The sequence below is a fragment of the Salvia miltiorrhiza genome, chromosome 2 (genome assembly GCF_028751815.1).
Source record: "Salvia miltiorrhiza cultivar Shanhuang (shh) chromosome 2, IMPLAD_Smil_shh, whole genome shotgun sequence".
NCBI lineage: Eukaryota > Viridiplantae > Streptophyta > Magnoliopsida > Lamiales > Lamiaceae > Salvia > Salvia miltiorrhiza.
In genome coordinates, this window is record NC_080388.1 from 63003439 (window position 1) to 63022845 (window position 19407).

Genomic DNA, 19407 nt, shown 5'->3' on the forward strand with positions numbered 1-19407 from the left:
TGGAAATTTCTTAAATATTTGAATTTTCAACATATTATTTGAATGAAATAACTTTTTATTTTTAATATTTTCCTTATATATACTTGATTTGACTATTAATTATAATTTTGAATTCGAAAGTATAGTTGTTAATCTGATTTACATCATTAGCAAGTACCAACTTATTGTGATACTATATCTATATATAAACAAATGTTATATTTTTACATAAATTACATTGATTACATTAAAATATTAGATCAATTTGTAAATAATAAATTTGATATTAAAATTAATTTTTTTTAGGTTATACTAATAATTACTCTCTATTCCCACAAAAACAATCTATTTTTGCCATTTAAGGATGTCCACAAAAATTGGTCTCATTACAGTTTTGGAAAGTTTGCATCACATGATGGATCTGATGGATCGTTTTCTTCACCCAAAATATAATTAATTATCATTATTTACATTACTTTTGAAGTGTGATCCTTTATTCATTCACAATACACTAATCATTATTATTAAAATTTGTATCATCTTTTTCTAGGATTATTTTTTGTAAACGAACAAAATATAAAATATATACACAATTTATGCGTGTCTAAGATCATAATCACCGCGCATAGCGCGGGAGATACACTAGTTTTGTATAATATACCAACAATCTTTAACACGAATGAACACTGAGAAAAAATATCTGAATCGGATTCAATGTTCATCCACAAGGAAATTGAGAGATTCACGCGATATGATTACAATTCCCAAATCGGGGAGAACTGAAATTGACAAATCTAACCTTGAGTCATACAAAATTAATTTCTGATGCTATATTAGATTATTAATTTCAAAATGCCGATCTTAAGAAATCAAAGGTGTAGATTGTTTCTTGCTTCTAAACAAAAGAGGTTTTCTTGTAGAAGCTAACCCTATATATATGGGTTAATTGCGCATAAAATACTGAACTTTCTTTCAATTCTGATTTTGCACACAAACTTTGAAATGTAGCGTGAAAATTACTAAACTTTAGATTTTATCTGATTTTGCTACTAATCCAAATTCCGGCCAAATACCAAGCTAATATGACGAGCAAATATTTGACGTGATGTATCTATTATTAATTTCTTATTAATAATAATAAAAAAAGAACAAAAAGCATATAACAAATTGTCAATAACTTAATATATCAAATCAAATAATAGTTTTTTTTTTTTAATTCTCAAGTTTAAATCAATTTTTTCTAGTTCACTATTACACAACTGATTACTCCAATATATAAAATAGAAGTCATTCAAATAGTGTATATATATATATATATATATATAGTTTATAAAAAAAATTAATCTTTAGATAATGAAAATTTAATAAACTTTATTACTTAGCTAAATTAATTTTATATATATTAAGTTATTGATAATTAAAATGTTCTTTGGTTGATGCACCTAAATTCGAAAAATCCCCTTACTATTATCGAATTTATTCAATTAATTAATTCAACTAAAAAAATACTATTATTTGATTTGATATATTAAATTATTGACAATTTGAGTTATTTGCTTTGTGTTCGTTTTTTATTGATAAGAAATTAAATAAAAAAATATTATTTTGTCAATTAATTGTCATTCAATAATAAATACGTCACGTCAAAATTGGCACACCATATTATATATTAGCTTGCTATTTGGCCGGAATTTGGATTAGTAGCAAAATCAGATAAAATAAAAAGTTTAGTAATTATCACGCCACAGTTCAAAGTTTGTGTGCAAAACCAGAATTGGATGAAAGTTCAGTATTTTATGGGCAATTAAGCCTATATATATTCTAAAATCTTCAATCTCATTTTGACCTTCTATAAAATACCATAAATGAAAAACCTATATAAATGGCATTTCTATTATCCCCAATAAAGGATATTTTTATTATATCTCAACAAAAAACTATAACATGTAATCTATATAAGTAGTTGAGATTAATATAATTTGAACTTTATTACATCAAATTAAATTAATTAAAAGAATAACTTATATAAAAATAATTTCATTACATGAAAACAATGTAAAATGATTTTAATTACAATGTAATATATTTTTTCGTCGAATATCAATGGATTATACACTAATTCATTTTATAGTTGGGACATATGTGATCAAATCATTTATGGCGTTTTAGCCCCCCATCTAAAGCACCCTAACTTGGTCTGTAGCGAGTGGATTGTTCTTGGAGCATCCACAATGCTTGTTGCTTTGAGGGGTGTCTTAGGAGTGGGCCCCACCTAAGACACACCCCTCTCCAATGCATTGTATCTTAGATGGGTGCTTAAATCCTCATTTCCACAAAATTCATATTTCTACACTTTTATTTTTAAATTTCTAATTTCATTAAAAATAAAATTAAACATTACAATAATTTAAAGACATAATTTAAATACAATAAAAAAAATAAAAATTACACTAATTTTCTAGGACTCAATCGGACCAAAACGAGACCAAATGTGCTCCTTCAAGTCCAAAGTGAGGCGAGCATGCATCTCCGCGTCTCGCATGGATGCTTGTCCTGCAACAAATGCACGAAAATCCGGCGGAGCACCGACATGAGGTTGAGATGCGGCGCTACTCGAAGCTTCGTCGGCGTCTTCTTCCCACTGCGTTGCTTGCTCGCCTTCGTCTTCGATGATCATGTTGTGCAAAATGATGCACGTGAACATGATGTCGCTCATCGCCTCCTTGCTCCAAAGACGCGCTTGGCCTTTGACGATTGCCCAACGAGCTTGAAGGACGCCGAAAGCTCGTTCAATATCCTTGCGAGCCGCTTCCTGCATCACTTTGAACCTCTTCCCTTTCGGATCCGTCGGATGTGTAGGACTCTTCACGAATACAGGCCAATTGGGATAGATGTCGTCAGTCAAGTAGTACCCACTTGTGTAGTAGGCGTTGTTGACTTGATATGTGACCGGCACCCCCATTCCTTGCAGCCGATCGTTGAACAACGTCGAGTTGTTGAGCACGTTGATGTCGTTGTTCGAACCAGGAGTCCCAAAAAAAGCATGCCAGATCCATAGATCTTGCGAGGCGACGGCTTTGAGGATGATGGTCGGTTCCCCCTGATCGCCGCGAGTGTATGCGCCTTGCCATGCCGTTGGACAATTCTTCCACGCCCAATGCATGCAATCAAGGCTCCCTAGCATTCCCGGGAAGCCGTGCTTCGCTTCGTGCATTGCTAGAAGCCGTTGGCAGTCAGCGGAAGTCGGCCTCCTCAAGTACTCCGCGTCGAAGAGTTGAATAATGGCTCGACTGAATCTGCGCAAGCACTCCAACGCGGTGGACTCAGCAATCCGGAGATACTCGTCGTATTGGTCCGCTGCCCCACCGTTAGCTAGCATACGAACAACGACAATGCATTTTTGCAATGGCGTGAAGCCGGGCCTCCCTAGTGCATCCGTGCGTTGTTGGAAGTATGGATCAGCTGCGACGGCATTAACGATGCGCAAAAACAACGCACGACGCATTCGAAAACGGCGGCGGAAGATGGTGTCGGGGTAGACCAGATTTTCATCAAAGTAATCCACGTGCAAACGTACAGCGCCGGCTTCACGGTCCCGACGAATGAAAGCCTTCTTCCGCGCACCTCGTCGGCGACGACGAGGTTGCTCTTCTGGATCACCAATATCTTGAACAATTTGGTTAAATTGTTGTACAAAATTAGAAAATTCTTCAGCACGTCGCTCGTCCTCGTGGCTTGATGAGGAGGAAGACATTTTTTTTGATTTTTTTTTTATGTGGAGATGATTTTTTGATGTGGAGATGTGAAATGAATGAAGAAGAGTGGTGATATATATAGATAAAAGGGGAAAAAAAGGGGGAATTCGGCCGTTTGATTCCAACGGTCCTTTTATTAAAAAAAAATAAAACAAAATTTTCAAACGGTCAAAACATTCAAAATAAATCGAATTAATTTTTTTTTAATAATAGGCGCGTCCGCCGGACGCGCCATAAACTTCCGCCTCTCGCCCCGGGTCTTCGCCTCGCCACGCCTTCGAACCAGGGCGGGTCTCCAGCGCGCCCCCTCTTCCTTCGACGCGGGTCGACGCAGCGCTGCGGATGCTCTTAGAGTCATTATTTCATTACTAGCAACAACGTCATTTCCAAAAAAAAAAAATGCCATTTTCTAAATCAATTTCTTCATTAAAACCTGCATCATCATCTTTTTCATAATCAACCTCTTTTCTCTTGCACTTCTTTTTCATCTTCATCATAAATTAGCTGCTATGAATCCCCAAAAACTTCACTCACTATCCCAAGTTGAGTTTTAGTTTTGCTTTTGACATTAAAATGAAAATGAATTCATTTTACAGTCGGACACGTATCAAATGAACGATCATTACAAATTTATTATATATATATTATATGAAATAATTTGGTTGATCCTCTATCATCGAATAGAAGAAAATAAAATAGGTAAATAATAAACAGATTGGGGGAAATAACAAGGCAACATTTTATGCATATTTATAATTTATTGCAGTAATCTTAAAAAAAAATTGGATTGTGAAAGTGTTTGAAAAATTGCACATTAAATATATTATTTCTATCATAACTTAGGCATAATTGGGGTTCAAATTACTTAATCATAGTTGAAGTAATTTAATAAAGGGTTAATAGCCAAAAAATACATGAACTATCACGAAATTTGCAAATTGCACATGACCTTCAAATTAGCCTCAGAATACATCACTTTTTAATTTTGTTGTAATTTGCACATGCGTTGACCATCACCTTAGGCGTAGTTGACGTGGCAGCCGGAAATTGCAGATGTGGACTAACCGCCGGCCATGTAAAACGACGTCGTTTTGTCAAGTCTTTTTAAATAAAAAAATTTAAAAAATTAAAAAAAATTAAAAAAGAAAGATGGGAAACCATGGCTGCCAGTTCAGAGAGGGAAAGATGGGCGCGGCTGTGGTAACTCACCGGAAATCAAGGGAGGCGGCAACGACTTTGGGGATCTAGGGCTTTAGGCAGCGGCGGTAGGAATGGCGACCCCACTATCGCTACACAAATCAGCAGCGGCCGTCGGCGACATGCGGCTGCCGCTGCCCACCTCACCTCTCCGGCCGCTCAACTCCCTCTCAGATACCTCGCTCAAGTCCCTCTCAACACAGATAATACAAATCACGAATTCAAATTGATGATACGACACAAACACAGGCTGTGAAATACAGATTCACAAAAGCAAAAAGAACTCTTCACTCAAATCTATCCCAAAATTACAAGAACTCCAAAAGGGAGAATGAATTATAGCACGATTTATGCCGGAAAGTTGTCGGACGCGGCACCCGAGCCCTAAATCTGCAGCAACCGGCCATGTCTCCGCCCCTAGATTCTCCAATCCAGACGCCACCACTGTCGCGCCCTAGCTCCTACCTCCTACCTCCCTCTTCCATTTGCCACCGGCCATGTCTCCGCCCCCCTAGATCCCCAATCCAGACGCTGTCACCGGGAGAAAGGAGGTAGCGCCGCGTGGGGCAGCGTCGATGTCCAGATCTGAGACGGAGGCGGTGGCCTTCGGTGAGTCTGCTGGAGCAGAGGAGATGGGATGAGAGGGTTGAGGGAGAGGCGATGCGGTGGCTGGAGTCGTCGGAGTTGGGGCTAGGGTCTTGCAGGCGGCAGCGCTGTTTGTGTGTCATCGGAAGAGAAGAGAAGGAGATGAGGCAGCGGCTTGGTGGCTGGGGTCGTCGGATGAGATAGAGGGTTTGAAGAAATTGATTACAAATGTATAATTGGGTAATCAGACTTTGTTTAATTGGATTGTTGAAACGACGTAGTTTTGAACGCGTGGCTTGCCAGCGTGTAAAAAAAGCCACGCGTAATGCCATGTAATATTAAATATTGTCCACGTCATCGCCGGTCAAACTTAAGAGCTGCCGGAACTTTCACCGTGTGCAAATTACAACAAAATTAAAAAGTGATGTATTCTCAGGCTATTTTTGAAGGTCATGTGCAATTTGCAAATTTGGTGATAGTTCGTGTATTTTTTGGCTATTAACCCTTTAATAAAAAGTCAATTACCACCATTTAATTATAATTTAATTAGAAACAAAGTGCCAACATATGATCCAAAAGGGAAAGTTATCAAGATAAGTTGAAGGTGAAGAAAATAAGATTCCGGCAGATTTATTTTATTTAAATAAATCAAAGGAATCGATGCTAATGAACGATTACAAAAATATAGACTAATATATTATTTACTTGAAACATTTCCAATAAAGCATCATGCATGGTGTTCTGGACAAGTATCCGAGTCCAACTTAAACCCCAAATATTTTATATAAAAAAGGTATCTAAGTCCAACTTGAACACCAAATTATATTTTATTCTAAGACCAACTCATTAAGCTAAGCAATTGTCATAGGTAAATTTTTTATTTATTTTTAAAATACTATTAGCTGATGCAAATACCTACACCCCACATGGTTAGAATTATTGCTCACAATTCCATAAACTATAATAGAAGCACATAATTATTGCCAAATTTAGTTGTTAGAAATTATTTCAAGTTGAATTACTTGAAAATTTCTATAGAGATGGACTTAGTAAGATTTGTTAAAAATCGTGACTAAAAAAATGAATAATGCTAGACGCACATAATTAGACTTTTTTGTCGATTTACATATTTTTATTAATTGACAAGTTAATTTTATTTTAATTGAATATACAATTTACCTAATTAATCATGGTAATTATGATGGAAATGATTTCTCATAATATTTCTTTAGTAATTCAAAATCTTATTGCCTTTTTTCAATTATACGAACTAAATCTTAAGAACAAATATTCTCACGTTTTTCTCTACAAGATTTCATTTGTTTATGAACAAGATCCAAAAACATATACTACAAGGGTTATAATCGAAATCTCGATTACATCACTTGAATTATTCACTTTCAAATGTTTACAAGGTGAAATCTCAATCAAATCGCAGTTAAATACAATGCCCACAACCGGCTCGATGAAATTCTTGATATCATGCCATTATGCGTTTGCTGATTTATGTTTCTTTTCGTTGCTAAACTCAGGGATATCTGGATCCTGAATACTACATGACACAACAACTGACAGAAAAGAGCAATGGATACAACTTCGGAGTGCTGCTCTTGGAGCTTCTAACTTCAAGAAGCCCCATTGAGAAGTGGAAATACATAGTGAAGGAAGTGAAGCAAGCCATGGACACCAGCAAATAAATGTATAGCCTTGAGGGCATTCACGAACCCATTAATTACTTCAAAATGAGTGAGTCCATATTATCCAAATTGTACCCTCAAAATGCAATAAGACACCTAATTACCCAAACTCTATAACCAGAGCTTTCGATATTTGTGATGAAAGAAAACACCAAGTGTGGAGAAAGACTAAATGTGGGAAGAGGGGTCGTGATTTCTAGATCTGGAGAGAGGCGAATACACTTCGCCACGAATGAAGAAGGCTTCACTGCTATTAGATGATCGGAGGGAATGATTGATTTATTTTCGGGCGGTGCTTAGTTTCATTCTTTTATTTTTAAATTTATTTTGATTAAATTCTTTTGTTTTTGAATTAGTTGATTTAATTTCATCATATATATGAAATCGTGGTGATGAAGTAACAAATTAAATAAGATTAATTCAATTTTATTATATATATGATTTTCATATTTCATTTTTTTTTAGTTTAGCAATATAAATTTATATTAATAAATTGGGCATATTTTAAGAAACAAATCAATTACTTTCCAAAATTATTGAAGTTAAAAAAGGAAAGAATATCATTAAGAACAAATCAATAATTTCTCAATATAGCTGAAATAAGATTTTATTAAAAAGAAAAGAAACAACAACGGAGAACCAAAAACCCTTGAAAGCACAAAGCTGCAGACTAAGGGCCGAGCCTCGTCAAAACCTCATAAAAGCTGAGGAAAAAGAGTACTCGTCAAGGATCAAGGTTGACAGAGCTGAGTTAGGAGGTCTCAAGGATTCCGGCCGAACCATTACCCTTAGGCCTCCCGGCTCACAACCAATCCAGGACCGAGAGAACAAAACCAAAAAATCAAGCGAAACGAGTAAAATAGGGAAAAGAAACATCATCCTTGACAAAATCATTTAAACCAGCAATGGCATGAGGCCAAAAACCCTCCTCCGAAGCTTGAGAAGCCAAAAAATCCGCCGATCTGTTTCCCTCACGAAAAATGTGAGAAATGCGCCACGTGAAAGTATGGAGTTTGGAGAGAGCAAGCTGCCACCGAGGCTTGAATCTCCAAGGAACCGTCTCAGAGAGCGACTGAAGAAGCTGAACCACGTAAGAAGAATCCGACTCAAACCAAACTCTCTCCCATTTAGCGCGATGCGCAGATTCAATAGCAATAATAATAGCTAAAAGCTCTGCTTCGAACGCAACCCCGTGGCCGCCTGAAAAATGATAACAACCAAGAACGTCATTGAAGGCATTCCTAAAGACGCCCCCCGCATGAATCCTCCCTTCACGGACCGAGCCATCAGTATTAACTTTAATCCAAGACGGCGGGGGAAGGTGCCAAGAAACGTAAATAAAGGAGAAAGGCTTCCTGGGTTGTCCAGCGATGGAAAGATTCTTAAGAATGAGAAGATCAGAAACCGAGTTGGCCATAGTGCCAAGGACGAAATTGTTGGCAGCTTCACAAAGAAAAACTCGGACCTGCTTGAGAATCAAGTGGCGCGAAGGTGCTAAATTTTTGTGTATGACGTTGTTGCGGTGAGACCAGAGACTCCAGAGGAGAGAGATCACCCCAACTTTCCACAAATTGCCAATTTGTTTGCTGTTATTCTGGAGGATAGAGAATCGAATCATGCTGCCCACGTCCAACGGCAAAGTTTGCTCAATCAGAAACCAACGAAAGACATCCGCCCAAATAGAAGCCGAGAAGGAGCAGTTCAACAGAACGTGATCCATCGTCTCTTCTGCTGCCGAGCATAAAGGGCACCGGTTAGGCCCCTGAAAACCAAGGAGGCGATTCATATCAAAGGTAGGGAGTTTGCCAACAATAGTGCGCCAGACAAAGAGATATCGCCGAGCGGGGATAAAAGGGGCCCAAATCCAGGAGCCCCAGTCGACCTTAGGGAACTGAGGTCGTATGTGAGCAAAGGCCGAAGCAGCAGTAATGTTCCCGAAACCCGAGTGGATCCAGGATCTGTCGTCCGCCAATCCAGGAATGGGGGTAGATATGATGTCGAGAGCAATGCGCGGGAAAGACTGTATAAAACTATAAGTGAGGTGCCACTTATTATTAAAGTAGAAGTCAGAAATCTTCTGAGAGAAATAGGGAGTCATGAACTCCGGAATATGAAGTTTGTCGATCAGCCGATACCCGAGCCAATTATCTCTCCAAAAATAAATTGTATCTCCATTGCCAATCGTGCAGAAGGTATCCGAAACAATCTCCCGAATCGTCCTTCTAACACCAGTCCAAATCGACGAACTCGCCCATTGGGAAGCCCAATCCATGGTCTGAGTGAGATATTTCTGACGAAGCAGCCGATAGCCGAAGCTGTTCATGTTCAGAATATACCAGCCCAGCCGAAACATGAAACTATTATTGATGTCAGAGAAAGATTTGACTCCAATGCCGCCATGTTCCTTCAGAGCACGAGCTCTGATCCAACTCACGGAAAAGGAGGGTTTCTTCATAGTACTCCCAGTCCAGATGAACGATCTACAAGCTCTGTCAAGAGCATGCAGAAGTTTCACCGGCCATTTATAAACAAGCATGCTATGTACCGCAGCACTGTTGATAACAGAAGAAACTAAGCAGAGCCTGCCCGCCATAGAGAGTTGACTACCTTGCCACCTAGGGAAATGTGCAAGAATCCGATCATAGATAGGTCTAAGTTTAGCAGAAGAAGCTCGCCCGGAGAAAATAGGCACACCCAAGTATGTGAAAGGGATGGAGCCAATGTTGAAGTCCAAAATCCGTTGAAGCCGAGAACGTCGCCCAGGCGACACCCCTTTCCCGAAGTAAAGAGTAGACTTATGCTTGTTGCAATATTGACCAGAGACCGTGGCATAGAGCTGAATAATCGAGTCTATCATAATGCAATTACGCTTGGAGGCCTGGCAGAACAGGAGCACATCGTCAGCGTAAAGCAGATGAGAAGGGAAACTCAAAGATCTCGAGAAACGCATGCCGGCGATTAAACCCCGTTTACCAGCATCCAGAAAAATACGGCTAAGAACATCTTCCGCCAAGGCAAAAAGAATAGGAGACAAAGGATCCCCTTGTCTTACTCCCCGACCGCATTCGAAATAGCCAAAGAGAGCACCATTGAACCGAATAGAGATGCGAGCCGATCTGAGAATAGTTTTGATCCAAGAGCAGAAAATATTGGGGAAGCCAAACTGTTGAAGCACGAACAGAAGAAAATCCCATCTAAGCGTATCAAAGGCCTTATGAATGTCGACTTTAAGAGCCATGTTTTTGCCGTGTAAAGACCTCTCCATGCAGTTCGCCCCTTCTGAGGCAAGAGTGATACACTCATGAATAGAACGTCCCAAAATGAAGCCAAATTGATTGTAGGAGACGATGGTGGCAGCAGCCGCATTTAGTCGGATCGCCAGAATCTTGGCAATAACTTTGAAAAAGAAATTACCAAGAACGATGGGCCGATAATCAGAGATAACCTTGGCATTAACTTTCTTGGGAATAAGGCTCAGAGTATTGGAATTGAGACCCGAAGGGAGGTAATGATGAGTGAAGAATCTTCTGATGGCGGAAGTGAAATCATGCTCAATAATTTCCCAAGCGGAGCGATAGAAAGAACCTCCAAAGCCATCCGGGCCAGGAGCGCTATCTTTGTCCATAGCAAAGACCACCGCTTTGATCTCCGTCACAGTCGGACAAATAACCAAAGCCGACTTCTGATCCAAAGTTAGGCTACAGGTGATATAATTAGAAATCCACGAAAGATCGCCCCCAGGATTGATATCCGCCGCAAAAAGAGATTTATAAAAGTTTTCCACATGAGACGCCAAAGTGTTATGATCTTCAACCAGGACGTCGTTAATCTCAAGATGCTTGATAGTATGGCTAGCGCGCTTCATTCTCACCATGTTATGATAAAACTTAGTATTTCGATCTCCATCCTGGAGCCATCGAATTCTACTTTTCTGACGAAGTAGGTCCTCTTGCCTAGAGAGCATGACCGAGATAGAGGCTTCAAGCTCAACTTCTTGATCAAACAGCGCCTCAGAATAGCCAACATTATCGATATGTGCCTGAAGAGAAGAGAGCTTATTATAGAGCTCCTCAAGCGAAGTGTTGAAGTTCCCAAAAGTGGATTTATTCCAAATTTTGAGCTCTTTCCTCAAACGTTTCAACTTGTGCATCATACGCACCATGGGGCAGTTCGAATCAACAACAGGAGCCCAAGAACGCTGAACCATTGGAATAAAATCAGAGTGAGAACTCCACATGTTCAGGAAACGAAAAGGACGGGCGCCAGAGGTATTAGGAGGAGTGGAACATTTAAACAAAATAGGAGCATGGTCAGAGCCAAGACGAGGCAAAACCCGGCTCTCAGTAGAATGCCATTGCTCAGCAAAATCCTCAGAGAAAAGAGTGCGGTCCAGGACAGACTCAGTAGTCATAGGGAATTTACGCCTGTCCGTCCAAGTAAAAAAAGGCCCAGAGGTGGGAGCTTGAATGAGAGTATGACGATCAATGAAAGCCTGAAAATCTCTACAGGAAACACGGCTGGGAAACCTGCGTCCACGCCGTTCATGAGCTCCAAGCACAGCATTAAAGTCCCCAAGAATCACCATTTGAGGGACCATACAAGAAGAGATATCATCCCAAAGAATCCTGCGAGTGATATAATTACAACTTCCGTGAACAATAGCCACTCTGAAAGAATAGCTAGAAAACACGATGTCAAAAATAACCATCTGCTCCGTGGACATAATCAACGAGCAGGTAACCCCTTTGGCGAATAATTTCTCAATATAGAATATGGGTAATTTAGTCAAGAACATAATTTGAACCGGATTATAAAAAATAAATTGGTCCGATTTAATTTTCAAGGATATTATGTGCCCACATATTATGTGCATTTATTTAGCAGTACTCCGAAAAAATTCATCATAACTTTGTCATTTTCTCATAAATAAATGATTGAATCGTAATGCTTGTAAGCCTTTTGCTCTGTGGGCTACTTGGTTTTAAAAAGTAAGAAGCCTCTACTACCTAAATATGATGTGGATTATTTACCAAACAAAGTTAGGACATGTCTAAGTGCAATAAAAGATTAGTGTAGTAACTAATTATGATGCTTTTAATTTGTTTGTTGAGTCAATTCGTGAGAATGTTTTAGTAGACAAAAAAATCTTTTTAGTAGTTATGTTTACCCTTTTTATTTGTGTATGCATTTAAAATTCGTTGTCAAGTACAATTTCTATTATTTATAAACCCGAGTATTATATTGTTCCATCTGCTATAAACATTAAGGCCATCCAGCCCTTTGTAATATTATTAGTTTAATTATTTCCAAATGAAAAACGAGTAAGCAAATTTATTTCTCTTTTTGGTGCTTTATTTTGGAGTAAAAATTGAAATGTTAGTCATTGTAACATTGACCATTCTTTTCCAAAAAAAATAAAATAAAAAAACATTGACCATTCTTCCTAGGTTTTTTTTTTTTGGGAGAATCTTTCTTGGTATATGTTTAATTTTTCTTGACAATTAAAAAAATATAAGAATTACAATGTAAATGGATTATTAAATATTAATACCACACCACCCAAATAAATATAAATTAATGAAAATAATGTATAATCGTTGAAAAATTCAAAGGAAGAAATTGCATTTACCGGAGTGGATTATTAAATATTACTCTCGACCACCCAAATAAATTAATGAAAATAATGGATAATCGGTGAAAAATTCAAATGAAGAAATTGGAGTTGCCGGAGTTAATTAAGCAGTCAATATATTTTTACTAGTAGAAGACTGAAAACAATATCCATTTTCTATTTTCTTTTATATTTCTTCAGCTCATTACCCTCAAAAAAAAAAAAATACAGATGGCTCATTGATCGATAAATCGAAATGCAGAAGCCCTAGATTTCTGAGCAAAAAAATAACTGAATGGGTCGTGTCAAAATGAGTTTTTTGCATCTATTTGGGTCAGCATTAAAATCTTGAGAGGAATACTGCAGTTTGCGGGTTCAGTTATTTTGTTCAATTTGTTTGGGAGGAAATATCAACAACTGTAGCAGATTTATGGTTACTGTTATTCTGGATTATGCTCCATTTCTTCACTACTGTTTTGCATTGTTGAAGTTTGGTTTGTTAGAGTGTGGATGGTGTTGAATTTTACACTGCTTTTGAATCTATGGCGAGGCGTCATGGGTGGCAACTCCCTGCTCACTCCTTTCAGGTTTGAATTTTAGTTGACTCTTTTCATTTTGTTCGACCCTTTTGCCACGTTGTCATTTGTTGAAATTTCTGAATGTGGGGTTTAGTGTGCTGAGAGTTTGGAATTGTCATCTTCTTTTAGTTTGCTGTTGATTTTAACTGTTAAATGTTTCCATTTTTTGGATTGTTGTGTTGATTTTAGTAGTTTCCATGGTGCAATTACAAAATTACAAGAAGGTTATAGATTTATTTGGATAATGCCTGTTTGAGCAAACATGGGAAGTGGTGTTGCAGATTTTTTTGTAATATTTGCTTATTTATGTTGAGGGAAATTGAGTTGAAATCTAGTCAACTTGATCTAAATGGTGTAATTTTCTAGTGGATATTGGCTGCAGATGCCAAATTAGTGATTTTGATGAATTTCAATGGCGTTATATATAATGATATTTATCGTTTGGAATATGTATCCTGTGTCCACATCCTTAAAAACTTTTCTTTCCCTTTGCAGGTTGTGGCAATAACAGTTTTTTTCCTATTATCTGTTGCTTTCTACGCTTTTTTCGCTCCTTTTTTGGGAAAGGAAATCTATGAGTACATTGCTATAGGCATCTATTCTTCCCTGGTAAGATTGAAGCTCATTATTCTTTTATTCTTTGTTTGAATAACAAATGTTTTCTACTCTTAGTTATTGGTTTAACATTCTTCCAGGCACTCTCTGTATTTATACTTTATGTGCGATGTACGGGTATTGACCCCGCCGATCCTGGAATTCTCATTGAAGCAGACAAGATGTCGGCGTACACATCTCATGTTGGCACGGAGTTGACTGGTAAGTAACTTGAACAGAGGAATATAAGAAGCGAAGACTATAATTCTCAGTCACCACCATTTCATTTGAACATGAGGACCTGTCGACCTGATGCATGAACATGTTGCTTCGGCCATTTGACCATCATGAGATGACTAGTCATACTCCGCTTTCTCTCTTAAGCACTATTACTGAGCCTATATACCTGCATTTGGTCTCTTTTCGATGACCACATTACTACTTTAGCATCTTTTAGTGACAACTTGATGGTCATGATTAGGTACATTATCTGCAACCGAAGAGCCCGGAAAATTTGGGTTGAAGAATGGAGGAGCATCTTACGAACATGATTCAGGTCGCTGTTTGAATGTCGGATGTTGCCTTTGCTATTGTCTTGTGAAGGAGGATTGTCGAAAGGATGAAAATTATCTACTGGAACAAAATAGCGAGGAGGCTTTGTTCTGCACATTGTGCAACGCTGAGGTATGGCAGCTTGAAGGTCTATTTACTTTTCAAGGGGTCGTTCTCCATTAGTAACACGAAATTTTGGGTACTCCATTAGAGATGAATGGGGAGGTGTGTGGATTTTTGTTGATTCTTTTCTTGCTAAGTTCGTATACACTCATAATTTCTAAAATGGCTCCGGGTGTTCTCTTCTCCTGTCTGCATGTTGTGCCTCCCCTTGCTGTGGTTGGCCGTAACAAATTGCCGATTTAGTTGAATGTAGGTCTAATATTTACTAGACTTTCACTTCTTAGGTGCGGAAGTTCAGCAAGCATTGCAGAAGTTGTGACAAATGTGTTGACGGATTCGATCATCACTGTCGGGTGAGTAAAAGGGGTTTGACTTGATTAGATGGATAATCATGTCGTCTATTATGCTCCTATAGATTATCAAAGTAGTCTCCTCAATGATTGATTTTTAATTTTTGTGGAAGCAGTATTGCCACTTTCACATCTATGATGGCTTTTAACTGTCATGGTTGGGCTTTCCAATTCTTGCAGTGGCTGAATAATTGCGTGGGCAGGAAAAACTACATATCGTTCGTATGCTTAATGGCTGCAAGCCTTGCTTGGGTATGATCTTAAGTTAATTGCTGTTCCTTTCTCAGTCTTGCTCGTATTGCCAATCCCATTTTACCACTTCTAATTAACATACACCTTTTTGTTTCCAGCTTGTTTTTGAATGCGCAGTGGGGATTGCCGTTCTTGTGCGCTGTTTTGTTGATAGGAAAGCTACTGAGAACGCAATCATTGACAGGCTCGGAGATGGATTTTCTCGTCCACCATTTGCTACTGTGGTGGTATATTATTAAAACTTTTTATATTTTATTTTCGTTTATGTAATTTTCTCGTTCTATATTCCTGAGCTTCAAAATTGGCCCCTTTGAAGTATTACTATTATTACAAAATTGGGTCCTTTATTTCGCGGCTAAGATTCAATGATCATCATGTTTGTTTCTTTTTCAGGCTTTATGTACAGCTGTTTCATTACTTGCGACTGTTCCTTTGGGAGAGTTATTCTTTTTCCACATCATTCTTATCCGAAAGGTCGGTCGCTTATTTTATTCTTATTTGTGCTTCTTTTTTTGGCCCGACGGGACACGCTTCGAGAGTTGTGTGTTTGTTGTACGGGCTCTGTGTGGCAGCAAAAATCGAAGTTGGCATCGTAATTATGGTATGCATATTTTTTTGCGTTGTCTGCAGGGTATCACTACTTATGAGTATGTCGTTGCCATGAGGACCCAAAGTGAACCTCCCGGACCTTCGGTAGATGGAGGTGATCAACAAAGTTTACCCTCTTCACCAACGAGCTCTGCTGTGACCGCCATGAGCGGTAGAAGCTCTGTTGGAATGGGTCTACAATATAAAGGCGCTTGGTGTACTCCTCCGAGGATATTTATGGATCATCAGGTAGCAACGATACTTCTCTCGACACTGAATTTTGACTCGTCTTGGTGTACTCCGCCTAGACATTGGTGGTTTTTGGTGAAAAAAGGAGTTACATGACATATAGGACTGCAAAAACTCGTCTCAATAGGCCATCTTCTTTTGAAACTCGATTGGAGAGAGTACTAAGCAAATCTGTTTGCCTCTTTCTTTAAATTTGAGAGCCTGCAATTCTTAAATGAATACTCGACGCCTATTTTGTTGTTTGTCGTCTGATCTTTTATTGTGTTGGATGTGGAGTCGGAAAGCTCGTTGAATTTGAAGTTTCTTGTTGCCTTGTTGGTTCGCAGGATGAAATCGTTCCTCACCTTGAGCCCGGCCGACTACCATCGACGGTTGATCCAGATCACTTCATCCAATCCGACAGGGGAAAGAAAGCATCACAGCGCCCCATCAGAATCAGCGCGTGGAAGCTGGCGAAACTGAACTCCCACGAGGCGATCAAAGCAGGTGCAAAGGCCAGAGCGTCGTCCTCCGTTCTACGCCCCATCGGTTCCAGACCTCATCCTTACGACGGCGACCATCTGTCGAGCACGACCATGAGCAGTCCTACCAGCATGAGGCACGGATACTATGAGACCAATGCCCGAGCAGGTACGTCCAGGTTATCGCCGGCGAAGAGCTCGTACCCGCCAAGCCGAGCTAGCCGGGACGACACCGACACGTGCGCCCACAGCATCAGCAACCTGAGCAGCCCTCTCGCCGCGAACCTAACGCCCTCACCGATGGGGCAACACTCGTCGAACTTCAACCCGGTGTATCAGTCGTCGGCTGCACAGTCGCCTCTGTCGGCAAGGGCCAGCGAGGCTCCCGAGGCGCGGGCCCCGACGAGGAGGAACAACAATGCAGCGGGCACTGCGGACGGCGGGAAGTCCTCGGTGTACTGGGATCCGGAGGCGGGCAGGTTCGTCTCGTCTGCCTCGAGGAGCGTCGGTGGTTCTTCGTCTGCGACGGAGCTCACGTACTCGGGGCAGTCAATATTCTTTGGAGGGCCGCTCATGAACGAGCAGCTGAACAGGAGCGCGCGTTCGGGCGGGCCACAGCAGCGGAGCTCGACCTCGAGTTACTACCAACAGGGGAGATCGCAGCGTGGAGGTCAGCTTCCTGTGTTTGTGCCGAGTGATTCCCATCAGCAAAACCAATTTTCTTCTAATTTAGAGTAGCATTTTGATTAATGTTTGCTGTTACTAACTGAGCAGTAGAATTAGATCGTTACAATTCTTCATTTTCTCATAATCTGTTCCAATGTCAAGTCCCCCCCTCTCTCACACAAGCACAAGCACAAGCACAAGCACGAAATCTTTTTTTTTTTTGGTGCGTGTGTATGGGGTGGGGGGTTAATATAGTTTCTATCCAAAGATTTCACAGTTTTTAAAAATATATCATAAGATTCCTAACCTTTACAAAATATCAACTTTGTACCTATTTTGTAAAATATTTTCAATAATTAGATATAAAATTGATATTTTGTAAACGTTAAGATATATTGTGAGAGCTCAGGATAGAAATTACTTGTAGCTCCTTATTTAATAATAATAATAATAATAATAATAATAATAATAATAATAAACATACTTATCCTTGTAGTTCTCAATATAGAAATCTAATAATTTTTTTAAAAGAAAAAAAATATTTTTTTAATAAATTAATAATTTAAATAAAGAAATTTTAAGATCGTGTCATAGTACATCAACAACTTAGAAATCCAATAGTAACTATTTGGTGAAGGCTATGTGAAGAATCATGCATCTACATTGAGACAGCTACGAAGGCGAACTCAGCATGGTGTAATATGACATATGGTCGGTGCAAAAATGTTACTCTTTAATAAATTCAAATATGCAAATTTATAAACCTTCTCGGCTAGAGAAACTTAGAAAAAAAATCAATTAAAAATAAGTTGACGACTATCAAATCATTCCTTCAATCCCTCTAAATATCCTCTGATTTAGGGTGGTTTAGGGTTTCGCTCTAAATATCAAATCAGTGTATTCGTTGTGAATTTCCACAGATTTAAAAAAGTCCATGGAATTTAAATTCCATGGAATTCACATAGATTCCAGATGACTTTCAAAGAATTCATGGTTGGATTTCACCCCGATTTTCACTGATTTTCGAAGACTTTACGGGATAATTTTGGAATTGAATTCCATGAAACCAACGCCCGCTGAGTCCCAGCACCGCTGAGTTCCAGCGAGATCTGGAAACCCAGCGACCGCTTGGTTGCAGCGAGCTACAAAAAAACCAAGCCTTTAACAACATATCTCTTCCCAAGAAAGAAATTCTCAAAGAAAAGAAAGAAATTCCAGCGACCGCTGGTCTTTCACATAGTAAATTAATAATTCCCTCACTTGCACCAAAGATAAAATGGCACAACATAAGCATTTTAACACTTTAAGTGTGAAAATTCTCAAAGAAAGAAATATAAAGTCCATCGTGCATCAGACTGACCTCTTGGTTTTGAGCCTTTTCATGAATTGTCGGTTTAGCATCATCGTCATCCACATTGGAAGTGGCCAAACTCCTCTGTTCTTCAAGTGGAGCAATGATCTTCTTTTCAACTGGAATGGTTGCATTTTCTTCCAATCTGTCTTCGTTAGGTATATCAAGGTCCGCCAGTCTGTCTCTCGGCCTGATGTTTCGCTCGACCCCATGACTGTTGTCATTTGAAATCATAGATCTGCCACCAAACAATACATGTAAATATATAAAACCTGATCAATACCATCACATATTAGAGGATGCAGATACAAACAAAATAGATAAAATTGGGGTGGTCTACACACTTTTTTGAAATTTCAAGCTTTCGCTTCCGAATTTTCTCCAGAATTGATGATATAGGCTTGTGCACCACTGGTATAGGTTTAAACGACGCATCTCCCGTTTCTAGCCAGCAAAACCATGACCAGAAACACTATCAGTCGAGCGGTGGTAATAATGAAATGATAATTGCTGTCTGCGGTGGTTTCAGGAAAGGAATATGAATATATGATCATGGATATACACATTAATGGGAACCCAGCGCCCGCTCAAACACTATCAGCGGGCGCTGGACTTTCTCAACGGGTGCTGAGTTCCGGCGCTCGCTGGCTTCTTGCCCGCGAGCGCTGGAACTCAGCGCTCGCTTAAAACTTCATGGATTTCAATTCTCGTGGTTCTTGGCCGGATTTCGTCGTGTGTATTTTTTGGATGAAATCCATGAAAGTCATTCCGGATTTGAAGTCAATGGAATAACGAATACACCTAGATTTGTATGGATTT

General features: G+C 39.1%; 2 protein-coding genes across 2 annotated transcripts; one reads left to right on the top strand and one right to left on the bottom strand.

Annotated features, from left to right (window-relative positions):
• Positions 1–2437: 2437 nt before the first annotated feature.
• On the bottom strand, positions 2438–3733 carry LOC131009863 (protein ALP1-like). Its single transcript, XM_057937267.1, has one exon. It carries the CDS (start codon positions 3731–3733, stop codon positions 2438–2440), a length of 1296 nt encoding a protein of 431 aa, XP_057793250.1.
• Positions 3734–12914: 9181 nt separating this feature from the next.
• LOC131011005 (protein S-acyltransferase 21) lies at positions 12915–17398 on the top strand. Its single transcript, XM_057938738.1, has 10 exons — positions 12915–13411; positions 13898–14011; positions 14098–14218; positions 14478–14680; positions 14956–15024; positions 15202–15273; positions 15372–15500; positions 15667–15747; positions 15904–16110; positions 16437–17398. Exons 1-10 carry the CDS (start codon positions 13367–13369, stop codon positions 17307–17309), a joined length of 1914 nt encoding a protein of 637 aa, XP_057794721.1. The 5' UTR covers positions 12915–13366; the 3' UTR covers positions 17310–17398.
• The last annotated feature ends 2009 nt before the right edge of the window (positions 17399–19407 follow it).

Coding starts and splice junctions, on each gene's coding strand:
- LOC131009863 (XM_057937267.1), bottom strand. CDS start 3,733: ATGTCTTCCTCCTCATCAAGCCACGAGGACGAGCGACGTGCTGAAGAA.
- LOC131011005 (XM_057938738.1), top strand. CDS start 13,367: ATGGCGAGGCGTCATGGGTGGCAACTCCCTGCTCACTCCTTTCAG. Junction 14,681..14,955: donor GCACATTGTGCAACGCTGAG/GTATGGCAGCTT, acceptor TTCACTTCTTAG/GTGCGGAAGTTCAGCAAGCA. Junction 15,501..15,666: donor CACCATTTGCTACTGTGGTG/GTATATTATTAA, acceptor TTTCTTTTTCAG/GCTTTATGTACAGCTGTTTC.